The sequence below is a fragment of the Bombina bombina genome, chromosome 7 (assembly GCF_027579735.1).
Source record: "Bombina bombina isolate aBomBom1 chromosome 7, aBomBom1.pri, whole genome shotgun sequence".
NCBI classification, from domain to species: Eukaryota; Metazoa; Chordata; class Amphibia; order Anura; family Bombinatoridae; genus Bombina; species Bombina bombina.
This window is the reverse complement of record NC_069505.1, coordinates 619,235,417-619,249,653: the sequence shown is the minus strand read 5'-3', so window position 1 is coordinate 619,249,653 and position 14,237 is coordinate 619,235,417. Positions and strand designations below refer to the sequence as shown.

The 14,237-nt window shown below is 38.4% G+C and overlaps 1 protein-coding gene across 3 annotated transcripts in view; it reads right to left on the bottom strand.

Annotated features, from left to right (window-relative positions):
- Positions 1-14,237, bottom strand: part of LOC128635617 (zinc finger protein 862) — a 57,274-nt gene that overhangs the window by 32,624 nt on the left and 10,413 nt on the right. Inside the window, exons 2-3 of one of the 3 annotated variants that reach the window (XM_053688681.1) lie at positions 12,261-12,449; positions 10,402-10,505 (exon numbers count right to left, since the gene is read on the bottom strand). In XM_053688681.1, the coding sequence (XP_053544656.1) occupies positions 10,402-10,452 (51 nt within the window). In that variant the 5' untranslated portion in view covers positions 10,453-10,505; positions 12,261-12,449. The remainder of the gene's footprint in view (positions 1-10,401; positions 10,506-12,260; positions 12,450-14,237) is intronic. The other 2 variants (XM_053688683.1, XM_053688682.1) reach the window with 2 other exon arrangements.

Sequence of the window (14,237 nt, the reverse complement as noted above, 5' to 3'; positions counted from 1 at the left end):
TAGCCCACCCCCAGTCTCATTACACAAGCTGTTTATATAAACAGTATATTCATTAGTTGTGTGATATTCTGTAGGTAGCCCACCCCCAGTCTCATTACACAAGCTGTTTATATAAACAGTATATTCATTAGTTGTGTGATATTCTGTAGGTAGCCCACCCCCAGTCTCATTACACAAGCTGTTTATATAAACAGTATATTCATTAGTTGTGTGATATTCTGTAGGTAGCCCACCCCCAGTCTCATTACACAAGCTGTTTATATAAACAGTATATTCATTAGTTGTGTGATATTCTGTAGGTAGCCCACCCCCAGTCTCATTACACAAGCTGTTATATAAACAGTATATTCATTAGTTGTGTGATATTCTGTAGGTAGCCCACCCCCAGTCTCATTACACAAGCTGTTTATATAAACAGTATATTCATTAGTTGTGTGATATTCTGTAGGTAGCCCACCCCCAGTCTCATTACACAAGCTGTTATATAAACAGTATATTCATTAGTTGTGTGATATTCTGTAGGTAGCCCACCCCCAGTCTCATTACACAAGCTGTTATATAAACAGTATATTCATTAGCTGTGTGATATTCTGTAGGTAGCCCACCCCCAGTCTCATTACACAAGCTGTTATATAAACAGTATATTCATTAGTTGTGTGATATTCTGTAGGTAGCCCACCCCCAGTCTCATTACACAAGCTGTTATATAAACAGTATATTCATTAGTTGTGTGATATTCTGTAGGTAGCCCACCCCCTAGTCTCATTACACAAGCTGTTATATAAACAGTATATTCATTAGTTGTGTGATATTCTGTAGGTAGCCCACCCCCAGTCTCATTACACAAGCTGTTATATAAACAGTATATTCATTAGTTGTGTGATATTCTGTAGGTAGCCCACCCCCAGTCTCATTACACAAGCTGTTATATAAACAGTATATTCATTAGTTGTGTGATATTCTGTAGGTAGCCCACCCCCAGTCTCATTACACAAGCTGTTTATATAAACAGTATATTCATTAGTTGTGTGATATTCTGTAGGTAGCCCACCCCCAGTCTCATTACACAAGCTGTTATATAAACAGTATATTCATTAGTTGTGTGATATTCTGTAGGTAGCCCACCCCCAGTCTCATTACACAAGCTGTTATATAAACAGTATATTCATTAGTTGTGTGATATTCTGTAGGTAGCCCACCCCCAGTCTCATTACACAAGCTGTTATATAAACAGTATATTCATTAGTTGTGTGATATTCTGTAGGTAGCCCACCCCCAGTCTCATTACACAAGCTGTTATATAAACAGTATATTCATTAGTTGTGTGATATTCTGTAGGTAGCCCACCCCCAGTCTCATTACACAAGCTGTTATATAAACAGTATATTCATTAGTTGTGTGATATTCTGTAGGTAGCCCACCCCCAGTCTCATTACACAAGCTGTTATATAAACAGTATATTCATTAGTTGTGTGATATTCTGTAGGTAGCCCACCCCCAGTCTCATTACACAAGCTGTTTATATAAACAGTATATTCATTAGTTGTGTGATATTCTGTAGGTAGCCCACCCCCAGTCTCATTACACAAGCTGTTTATATAAACAGTATATTCATTAGTTGTGTGATATTCTGTAGGTAGCCCACCCCCAGTCTCATTACACAAGCTGTTTATATAAACAGTATATTCATTAGTTGTGTGATATTCTGTAGGTAGCCCACCCCCAGTCTCATTACACAAGCTGTTTATATAAACAGTATATTCATTAGTTGTGTGATATTCTGTAGGTAGCCCACCCCCAGTCTCATTACACAAGCTGTTATTTAAACAGTATATTCATTAGTTGTGTGATATTCTGTAGGTAGCCCACCCCCAGTCTCATTACACAAGCTGTTTATATAAACAGTATATTCATTAGTTGTGTGATATTCTGTAGGTAGCCCACCCCCAGTCTCATTACACAAGCTGTTATATAAACAGTATATTCATTAGTTGTGTGATATTCAGTAGGGTAGGCCCACCCCCAGTCTCATTACACAAGCTGTTATATAAACAGGTATATTCATTAGTTGTGTGATATTCTGTAGGTAGCCACCCCCAGTCTCATTACACAAGCTTGTTTATATAAACAGTATATTCATTAGTTGTGTGATATCTGTAGGTAGCCCACCCCCCCAGTCTCATTACACAAGCTGTTATATAAACAGTATATTCATTAGTTGTGTGATATTCTGTAGGTAGCCCACCCCCCAGTCTCATTACACAAGCTGTTTATATAAACAGTATTATTCATTAGTCTGTGTGATATTCTGTAGGTAGCCCACCCCCCGAGTCTCATTACACAAGCTGTTATATAAACAGTATATTCATTAGTTGTGTGATATTACTGTAGGTAGCCCACCCCCAGTCTCATTACACAAGCTGTTTATATAAACAGTATATTCATTAGCTGTGTGTGATATTCTGTAGGTAGCCCACCCCCAGGTCTCATTACACAAGCTGTTATATAAACAGTATATTCATTAGTTGTGTGATATTCTGTAGGTAGCCCACCCCCAGTCTCATTACACAAGCTGTTTATATAAACAGTATATTCATTAGTTGTGATATTCTGTAGGTAGCCCACCCCCAGTCTCATTACACAAGCTGTTATATAAACAGTATATTCATTAGTTGTATGATATTCTGTAGGTAGCCCACCCCCAGTCTCATTACACAAGCTGTTTATATAAACAGTATATTCATTAGTTGTGTGATATTCTGTAGGTAGCCCACCCCCAGTCTCATTACACAAGCTGTTATATAAACAGTATATTCATTAGTTGTGATATTCTGTAGGTAGCCCACCCCCAGTCTCATTACACAAGCTGTTATATAAACAGTATATTCATTAGTTGTGTGATATTCTGTAGGTAGCCCACCCCCAGTCTCATTACACAAGCTGTTATATAAACAGTATATTCATTAGTTGTGTGATATTCTGTAGGTAGCCCACCCCCAGTCTCATTACACAAGCTGTTTATATAAACAGTATATTCATTAGTTGTGTGATATTCTGTAGGTAGCCCACCCCCAGTCTCATTACACAAGCTGTTTATATAAACAGTATATTCATTAGTTGTGTGATATTCTGTAGGTAGCCCACCCCCAGTCTCATTACACAAGCTGTTATATAAACAGTATATTCATTAGTTGTGTGATATTCTGTAGGTAGCCCACCCCCAGTCTCATTACACAAGCTGTTATATAAACAGTATATTCATTAGTTGTGTGATATTCTGTAGGTAGCCCACCCCCAGTCTCATTACACAAGCTGTTTATATAAACAGTATATTCATTAGTTGTGTGATATTCTGTAGGTAGCCCACCCCCAGTCTCATTACACAAGCTGTTATATAAACAGTATATTCATTAGTTGTGTGATATTCTGTAGGTAGCCCACCCCCAGTCTCATTACACAAGCTGTTATATAAACAGTATATTCATTAGTTGTGTGATATTCTGTAGGTAGCCCACCCCCAGTCTCATTACACAAGCTGTTATATAAACAGTATATTCATTAGTTGTGTGATATTCTGTAGGTAGCCCACCCCCAGTCTCATTACACAAGCTGTTTATATAAACAGTATATTCATTAGTTGTGTGATATTCTGTAGGTAGCCCACCCCCAGTCTCATTACACAAGCTGTTTATATAAACAGTATATTCATTAGTTGTGTGATATTCTGTAGGTAGCCCACCCCCAGTCTCATTACACAAGCTGTTTATATAAACAGTATATTCATTAGTTGTGTGATATTCTGTAGGTAGCCCACCCCCAGTCTCATTACACAAGCTGTTATATAAACAGTATATTCATTAGTTGTGTGATATTCTGTAGGTAGCCCACCCCCAGTCTCATTACACAAGCTGTTATATAAACAGTATATTCATTAGTTGTGTGATATTCTGTAGGTAGCCCACCCCCAGTCTCATTACACAAGCTGTTTATATAAACAGTATATTCATTAGTTGTGTGATATTCTGTAGGTAGCCCACCCCCAGTCTCATTACACAAGCTGTTTATATAAACAGTATATTCATTAGTTGTGTGATATTCTGTAGGTAGCCCACCCCCAGTCTCATTACACAAGCTGTTATATAAACAGTATATTCATTAGTTGTGTGATATTCTGTAGGTAGCCCACCCCCAGTCTCATTACACAAGCTGTTTATATAAACAGTATATTCATTAGTTGTGTGATATTCTGTAGGTAGCCCACCCCCAGTCTCATTACACAAGCTGTTTATATAAACAGTATATTCATTAGTTGTGTGATATTCTGTAGGTAGCCCACCCCCAGTCTCATTACACAAGCTGTTTATATAAACAGTATATTCATTAGTTGTGTGATATTCTGTAGGTAGCCCACCCCCAGTCTCATTACACAAGCTGTTTATATAAACAGTATATTCATTAGTTGTGTGATATTCTGTAGGTAGCCCACCCCCAGTCTCATTACAGCAAGCTGTTTATATAAACAGTATATTGCATTAGTTGTGTGATATTCTGTAGGTAGCCCACCCCCAGTCTCATTACACAAGCTTTTATATAAACAGTATATTCATTAGTTGTGTGATATTCTGTAGGTAGCCCACCCCCAGTCTCATTACACAAGCTGTTTATATAAACAGCTATATTCATTAGGTTGTGTGATATTCTGTAGGTAGCCCACCCCCAGTCTCATTACACAAGCTGTTATATAGAACAGTATTTCATTAGATTGTGTGATATTACTTAGGTAGCCCACCCCCATTCTCATTAACACAAGCTGTTATATAAACAGTATATTCATTAGTTGTGTGATATTCTGTAGGTAGCCCACCCCCAGTCTCATTACACAAGCTGTTTATATAAACAGTATATTCATTAGTTGTGATATTCTGTAGGTAGCCCACCCCCAGTCTCATTACACAAGCTGTTATATAAACAGTATATTCATTAGTTGTGTGATATTCTGTAGGTAGCCCACCCCCAGTCTTATTACACAAGCTGTTTATATAAACAGTATATTCATTAGTTGTGTGATATTCTGTAGGTAGCCCACCCCCAGTCTTATTACACAAGCTGTTTATATAAACAGTATATTCATTAGTTGTGTGATATTCTGTAGGTAGCCCACCCCCAGTCTTATTACACAAGCTGTTTATATAAACAGTATATTCATTAGTTGTGTGATATTCTGTAGGTAGCCCACCCCCAGTCTCATTACACAAGCTGTTATATAAACAGTATATTCATTAGTTGTGTGATATTCTGTAGGTAGCCCACCCCCAGTCTCATTACACAAGCTGTTTATATAAACAGTATATTCATTAGTTGTGTGATATTCTGTAGGTAGCCCACCCCCAGTCTCATTACACAAGCTGTTTATATAAACAGTATATTCATTAGTTGTGTGATATTCTGTAGGTAGCCCACCCCCAGTCTCATTACACAAGCTGTTTATATAAACAGTATATTCATTAGTTGTGTGATATTCTGTAGTAAGCCCACCCCCAGTCTCATTACACAAGCTGTTTATATAAACAGAATATTCATTAGTTGTGTGAATTCTGTAGTAGCCCACCCCCAGTCTCATGACACAAGCTGTTTATATAAACAGTATATTCATTAGTTGTGTGATATTCTGTAGGTACCCACCCCATCCTCATTACACAAGCTGTTTATATAAACAGTATATTCGATTAGTTGTGTGATATTCTGTAGGTAGCCCACCCCCAGTCTCTATTACACAAGCTGTTATATTAACAGTATATTCATTAGTTGTGTGAGTATCTAGTAGGTAGCCCACCCCCAGTCTCATTACACAAGCTGTTATATATACAGTATATTCATTAGTTGTGTGATATTCTGTAGGTAGCCCACCCCCAGTCTCATTACACAAGCTGTTATATAAACAGTTATATTCATTAGTTGTGTGATATTCTGTAGGTAGCCCACCCCCAGTCTCATACACAAGCTGTTATATAAACAGTATATTCATTAGTTGTGTGATATTCTGTAGGTAGGCCCACCCCCAGTCTCATTACACAAGCTGTTATATAAACAGTATATTCATTAGTTGTGTGATATTCTGTAGGTAGCCCACCCCCAGTCTCATTACACAAGCTGTTTATATAAACAGTATATTCATTAGTTGTGTGATATTCTGTAGGTAGCCCACCCCCAGTCTCATTACACAAGCTGTTTATATAAACAGTATATTCATTAGTTGTGTGATATTCTGTAGGTAGCCCACCCCCAGTCTCATTACACAAGCTGTTTATATAAACAGTATATTCATTAGTTGTGTGATATTCTGTAGGTAGCCCACCCCCAGTCTCATTACACAAGCTGTTTATATAAACATATATTCATTAGTTGTGTGATATTCTGTAGGTAGCCCACCCCCAGTCTCATTACACAAGCTGTTATATAAACAGTATATTCATTAGTTGTGTGATATTCTGTAGGTAGCCCACCCCCAGTCTCATTACACAAGCTGTTTTATAAACAGTATATTCATTAGTTGTGTGATATTCTGTAGGTAGCCCACCCCCAGTCTCATTACACAAGCTGTTTATATAAACAGTATATTCATTAGTTGTGTGATATTCTGTAGGTAGCCCACCCCCAGTCTCATTACACAAGCTGTTATATAAACAGTATATTCATTAGTTGTGTGATATTCTGTAGGTAGCCCACCCCCAGTCTCATTACACAAGCTGTTATATAAACAGTATATTCATTAGTTGTGTGATATTCTGTAGGTAGCCCACCCCCAGTCTCATTACACAAGCTGTTTATATAAACAGTATATTCATTAGTTGTGTGATATTCTGTAGGTAGCCCACCCCCAGTCTCATTACACAAGCTGTTTATATAAACAGTATATTCATTAGTTGTGTGATATTCTGTAGGTAGCCCACCCCCAGTCTCATTACACAAGCTGTTATATAAACAGTATATTCATTAGTTGTGTGATATTCTGTAGGTAGCCCACCCCCAGTCTCATTACACAAGCTGTTTATATAAACAGTATATTCAGAGTTGTGTGATATTCTGTAGGTAGCCCACCCCCAGTCTCATTACACAAGCTGTTATATAAACAGTATATTCATTAGTTGTGTGATATTCTGTAGGTAGCCCACCCCCAGTCTCATTACACAAGCTGTTATAATAAACAGTATATTCATTAGTTGTGTGATATTCTGTAGGTAGCCCACCCCCAGTCTCATTACACAAGCTGTTATATAAACAGTATATTCATTAGTTGTGTGATATTCCTGTAGGTAGCCCACCCCCAGTCTCATTACACAAGCTGTTATATAAACTGTATATTCATTAGTTGTGATATTCTGTAGGTAGCCCACCCCCAGTCTCATTACACAAGCTGTTTATATAAACAGTATATTCATTAGTTGTGTGATATTCTGTAGGTAGCCCACCCCCAGTCTCATTACACAAGCTGTTATATAAACAGTATATTCATTAGTTGTGTGATATTCTGTAGGTAGCCCACCCCCAGTCTCATTACACAAGCTGTTTATATAAACAGTATATTCATTAGTTGTGTGATATTCTGTAGGTAGCCCACCCCCAGTCTCATTACACAAGCTGTTATATAAACAGTATATTCATTAGTTGTGTGATATTCTATAGGTAGCCCACCCCCAGTCTCATTACACAAGCTGTTATATAAACAGTATATTCATTAGTTGTGTGATATTCTGTAGGTAGCCCACCCCAGTCTCATTACACAAGCTGTTTATATAAACAGTATATTCATTAGTTGTGTGATATTCTATAGGTAGCCCACCCCCAGTCTCATTACACAAGCTATTTATATAAACAGTATATTCATTAGCTGTGTGATATTCTGTAGGTAGCCCACCCCCAGTCTCATTACACAAGCTATTTATATAAACAGTATATTCATTAGTTGTGTGATATTCTGTAGGTAGCCCACCCCCAGTCTCATTACACAAGCTGTTTATATAAACAGTATATTCATTAGTTGTGTGATATTCTGTAGGTAGCCCACCCCCAGTCTCATTACACAAGCTGTTATATAAACAGTATATTCATTAGTTGTGTGATATTCTGTAGGTAGCCCACCCCCAGTCTCATTACACAAGCTGTTATATAAACAGTATATTCATTAGTTGTGTGATATTCTGTAGGTAGCCCACCTCCAGTCTCATTACACAAGCTGTTTATATAAACAGTATATTCATTAGTTGTGTGATATTCTGTAGGTAGCCCACCCCCAGTCTCATTACACAAGCTGTTTATATAAACAGTATATTCATTAGTTGTGTGATATTCTGTAGGTAGCCCACCCCCAGTCTCATTACACAAGCCGTTTATATAAACAGTATATTCATTAGTTGTGTGATATTCTGTAGGTAGCCCACCCCCAGTCTCATTACACAAGCTGTTATATAAACAGTATATTCATTAGTTGTGTGATATTCTGTAGGTAGCCCACCCCCAGTCTCATTACACAAGCTGTTTATATAAACAGTATATTCATTAGTTGTGTTGTGATATTCTGTAGGTAGCCCACCCCCAGTCTCATTACACAAGCTGTTATATAAACAGTATATTCATTAGTTGTGTGATATTCTGTAGGTAGCCCACCCCAGTCTCATTACACAAGCTGTTATATAAACAGTATATTCATTAGTTGTGTGATATTCTGTAGGTAGCCCACCCCCAGTCTCATTACACAAGCTGTTATATAAACAGTATATTCATTAGTTGTGTGATATTCTGTAGGTAGCCCACCCCCAGTCTCATTACACAAGCCGTTATATAAACAGTATATTCATTAGTTGTGTGATATTCTGTAGGTAGCCCACCCCCAGTCTCATTACACAAGCTGTTATATAAACAGTATATTCATTAGTTGTGTGATATTCTGTAGGTAGCCCACCCCCAGTCTCATTACACAAGCTGTTTATATAAACAGTATATTCATTAGTTGTGTGATATTCCGTAGGTAGCCCACCCCCAGTCTCATTACACAAGCTGTTTATATAAACAGTATATTCATTAGTTGTGTGATATTCTGTAGGTAGCCCACCCCCAGTCTCATTACACAAGCTGTTATATAAACAGTATATTCATTAGTTGTGTGATATTCTGTAGGTAGCCCACCCCCAGTCTCATTACACAAGCTGTTATATAAACAGTATATTCATTAGCTGTGTGATATTCTGTAGGTAGCCCACCCCCAGTCTCATTACACAAGCTGTTATATAAACAGTATATTCATTAGCTGTGTGATATTCTGTAGGTAGCCCACCCCCAGTCTCATTACACAAGCTGTTATATAAACAGTATATTCATTAGTTGTGATATTCTGTAGGTAGCCCACCCCCAGTCTCATTACACAAGCTGTTTATATAAACAGTATATTCATTAGTTGTGTGATATTCTGTAGGTAGCCCACCCCAGTCTCATTACACAAGCTGTTATATAAACAGTATATTCATTAGTTGTGTGATATTCTGTAGGTAGCCCACCCCCAGTCTCATTACACAAGCTGTTATATAAACAGTATATTCATTAGTTGTGTGATATTCTGTAGGTAGCCCACCCCCAGTCTCATTACACAAGCTGTTATATAAACAGTATATTCATTAGTTGTGTGATATTCTGTAGGTAGCCCACCCCCAGTCTCATTACACAAGCTGTTATATAAACAGTATATTCATTAGTTGTGTGATATTCTGTAGGTAGCCCACCCCCAGTGTCATTACACAAGCGGTTTATATAAACAGTATATTCATTAGTTGTGTGATATTCTGTAGGTAGCCCACCCCCAGTCTCATTACACAAGCTGTTTATATAAACAGTATATTCATTAGCTGTGTGATATTCTGTAGGTAGCCCACCCCCCAGTCTCATTACACAAGCTGTTTATATAAACAGTATATTCATTAGTTGTGTGATATTCTGTAGGTAGCCCACCCCCAGTCTCATTACACAAGCTGTTATATAAACAGTATATTCATTAGTTGTGATATTCTGTAGGTAGCCCACCCCCAGTCTCATTACACAAGCTGTTATATAAACAGTATATTCATTAGTTGTGTGATATTCTGTAGGTAGCCCACCCCCAGTCTCATTACACAAGCTATTTATATAAACAGTATATTCATTAGTTGTGTGATATTCTGTAGGTAGCCCACCCTCAGTCTCATTACACAAGCTGTTATATAAACAGTATATTCATTAGTTGTGTGATATTCTGTAGGTAGCCCACCCCCAGTCTCATTACACAAGCTGTTTATATAAACAGTATATTCATTAGCTGTGTGATATTCTGTAGGTAGCCCACCATTAGTCTCATTTCAGGACTCGTTCACGCACCTCATTATCTGCCGGGTAGATTTCTGAGGATTTCTTCAAGTTGGTCTTCATGTTGCTTATCAGACATGAATCGATTAGATGAGATTCCGTTTGCTTAGATAATTCTGCAAGAGGAGAGAAAAAAGAGAGTGATGAGATCATTATATTGTACTGGGACAGCCTAGAAAAAACTATTCCCTAAACCCCAACACAAATCATTTGGATGCCAAAAGTGCAGAAAAAAATAGGACCCCACGTCTGGGAAAGTGATCAAGACATAAAGATACAGCCATATCTCTCTGTGCACTCCCAGCATCGTCTCAAGTCCCCTCTGCCCGGCTCTTGCAAAACTCAGTGCTGCCATCACTTTAAAGGGACATGAATGTTCTTTCATGATTTAGAGGACCAAACAATTTTAAATAACGTTCTTGTGACAGACCCCTCTGTCAGTACTGGAAGGGTTAACTTTGTTCAGTTTTGAGAAACTATAGCCGACATCAGCTATTGTTTACTGTAATTAAGTTTAAGTGATAAGCGTTCACATTGTTTAATCAGACTGCCAGGTGTCAAGAAGGACTCCCTTGTTTTCTTGTGTTTAATTGTTTATTTGGTTAAGTAATGTAATGCTATTGTAGCCTGTAAAAGGGCGTCTTCCCTCTATCTAATGTACTATCTTCTTCCAACCCCCCACCTAGGGAGTGTCCACCAGGTGGGAGTTCTGCATAAATACTGGGCATATAGCCCTCAATAAAGCACATTCTGTTTTACCCTCAAGATGGAGCTTGGTCTCATGTTTGGGGGGAATTAGCTGGGTCGTGTGTTGCTGATCCCATATTCAGGACATCTTTCATCTGGTATTAAACCTTGGTATCTGGGTTATACCATAACAGTTCTGATTTACTTCTATCATCAAATTATCTTCATTCCTTTAGTATCTTTTGTTGAAATAAAGGAACATAAGCTCAGGAGTGTGCACGTGTCTGGGGCACTATACTGAAGTCGTTTTGGAAGAATGGTATTTATGTGCAAGAGCACTAGAGGGCAGCACTATTTTCTACCATGCAGTGCTTCAGATGCTACCTAGGTATCTCTTATACAGGGAATTCAATAGGAATGAAGAACATTTGACATTAGAAGTAAAATTGGATTTATTTTTAAATTGTATTCTCTGTCTAAATCACAAAAGAACATTTCTGGGTCTCATATCCCTTTAAGAATTGAACGACTAGGGCTAAGGAATGCCCTATTCCATTCCCTACCTCTTTGACTAGGAAGACCCCCTGCCATGCGTCCCCAGGCTATAAGACCCCGTTGTGTTTAATCTATGGGAAACCTAGATCCTGGTTCCATGCTCTCTTCAGGCTAAGGGTCCAACTCATACTTGACATTAATGATTCAGGGGTTACCGTTTGTTGTTTCCTTGACTAATTGTCTGCTATATTCCTCTATGTTCAAATGTTTTATAATCCAACAGTACGCGAATTCTATGTGACCATTACGCTGGAATCTGAAGCAGGTACTTGTTGAGCCTGTATTATGATGTTTTGACTGCTTATACCCATTGTACCGTGAATTTGTTTTCAATAAAATACTTAAAAATTAAGAATTGAACGACTAACTCAGAGCCGAGTTGCTAAGCAGGAATTAAGTCACTGCTGTGTGGCTCCGCATTGATTTAACCCCTTGAATACCTTGTGCGCTTGGCAACCAAGGGGTTATATCACTGTATACGCTGATTATAATATAAATATATTTACACATATTCACAAACACATATGACTGTCTTAAAGAGACAGTAAACCTTTAGTAATTACAAGACGTCTGCTCTGGTGCTATAGAATAACATAACACAGACATTTTAATATAAACATTCACTGCACCTGATTTTCAATAGTTAAACTTTACCCCACCATTTGCCTTATTTAGAAGAACCGATCTGGACTTAAGTCTGCAGCCAAGGTCATAAGGTTTGTATAAAACACATTGTTTTGCAGTTATCGGCTAAAGCCAACTGGTAAAGATATGAAGCAGGGTTAGCCTTCAGGTGTCTCCAAGGAGCTTTTTCATTTCTGAGAATTACAAAAGCAAAATTTTCAGAGCTAAATTACATAAAAAAGTAGCAAAATAAATTAAGAATACTGCAAAGATTCCCATAGCTAAACATTTTATATAAAAACCTTAAATGTTTCTAATCAGCTAAAACGACTCTAAACGTTTTATTTGTAATACTTAAAATTATTCTCTTCTGACACCTAAATACAGTGCTGTGAGTGTGCTGTGTAACTAATGAGTGAATAGTGTATACAGTGCTGTGAGTGTGCTGTGTAACTGAGTGTATACAGTGCTGTGAGTGTGCTGTGTAACTGAGTGTATACAGTGCTGTGAGTGTGCTGTGTAACTGAGTGTATACAGTGCTGTGAGTGTGCTGTGTAACTGAGTGTATACAGTGCTGTGAGTGTGCTGTGTAACTGAGTGTATACAGTGCTGTGAGTGTGCTGTGTAACTGAGTGTATACAGTGCTGTGAGTGTGCTGTGTAACTGAGTGTATACAGTGCTGTGAGTGTGCTGTGTAACTGAGTGTATACAGTGCTGTGAGTGTGCTGTGTAACTGAGTGTATACAGTGCTGTGAGTGTGCTGTGTAACTGAGTGTATACAGTGCTGTGTAACTGAGTGTATACAGTGCTGTGAGTGTGCTGTGTAACTGAGTGTATACAGTGCTGTGAGTGTGCTGTGTAACTGAGTGTATACAGTGCTGTGAGTGTGCTGTGTAACTGAGTGTATACAGTGCTGTGAGTGTGCTGTGTAACTAATGAGTGAATAGTGTATACAGTGCTGTGAGTGTGCTGTGTAACTAATGAGTGAATAGTGTATACAGTGCTGTGAGTGTGCTGTGTAACTAATGAGTGAATAGTGTATACAGTGCTGTGAGTGTGCTGTGTAACTAATGAGTGAATAGTGTATACAGTGCTGTGAGTGTGCTGTGTAACTAATGAGTGAATAGTGTATACAGTGCTGTGAGTGTGCTGTATAACTGAGTGAGTGTATACAGTGCTGTGAGTGTGCTGTATAACTGAGTGAGTGTATACAGTGCTGAGTGTGCTGTATAACTGAGTGTGTATACAGTGCTGAGTGTGCTGTATAACTGAGTGAGTGTATACAGTGCTGTGAGTGTGCTGTATAACTGAGTGAGTGTATACAGTGCTGTGAGTGTGCTGTATAACTGAGTGAGTGTATACAGTGCTGTGAGTGTGCTGTATAACTGAGTGAGTGTATACAGTGCTGTGAGTGTGCTGTATAACTGAGTGAGTGTATACAGTGCTGTGAGTGTGCTGTATAACTGAGTGAGTGTATACAGTGCTGTGAGTGTGCTGTATAACTGAGTGAGTGTATACAGTGCTGAGTGTACTGTATAACTGAGTGAGTGTATACAGTGCTGTGAGTGTGCTGTATAACTGAGTGAGTGTATACAGTGCTGTGAGTGTGCTGTATAACTGAGTGAGTGTATACAGTGCTGTGAGTGTGTTGTATAACTGAGTGAGTGTATACAGTGCTGAGTGTGCTGTATAACTGAGTGAGTGTATACAGTGCTGTGAGTGTGCTGTATAACTGAGTGAGTGTATACAGTGCTGTGAGTGTGCTGTATAACTGAGTGAGTGTATACAGTGCTGTGAGTGTGCTGTATAACTGAGTGAGTGTATACAGTGCTGTGAGTGTGCTGTGTAACTGAGTGTATACAGTGCTGTGAGTGTGCTGTGTAACTGAGTGTATACAGTGCTGTGAGTGTGCTGTGTAACTAATGAGTGAATAGTGTATACAGTGCTGTGAGTGTGCTGTGTAACTGAGTGAGTGTATACAG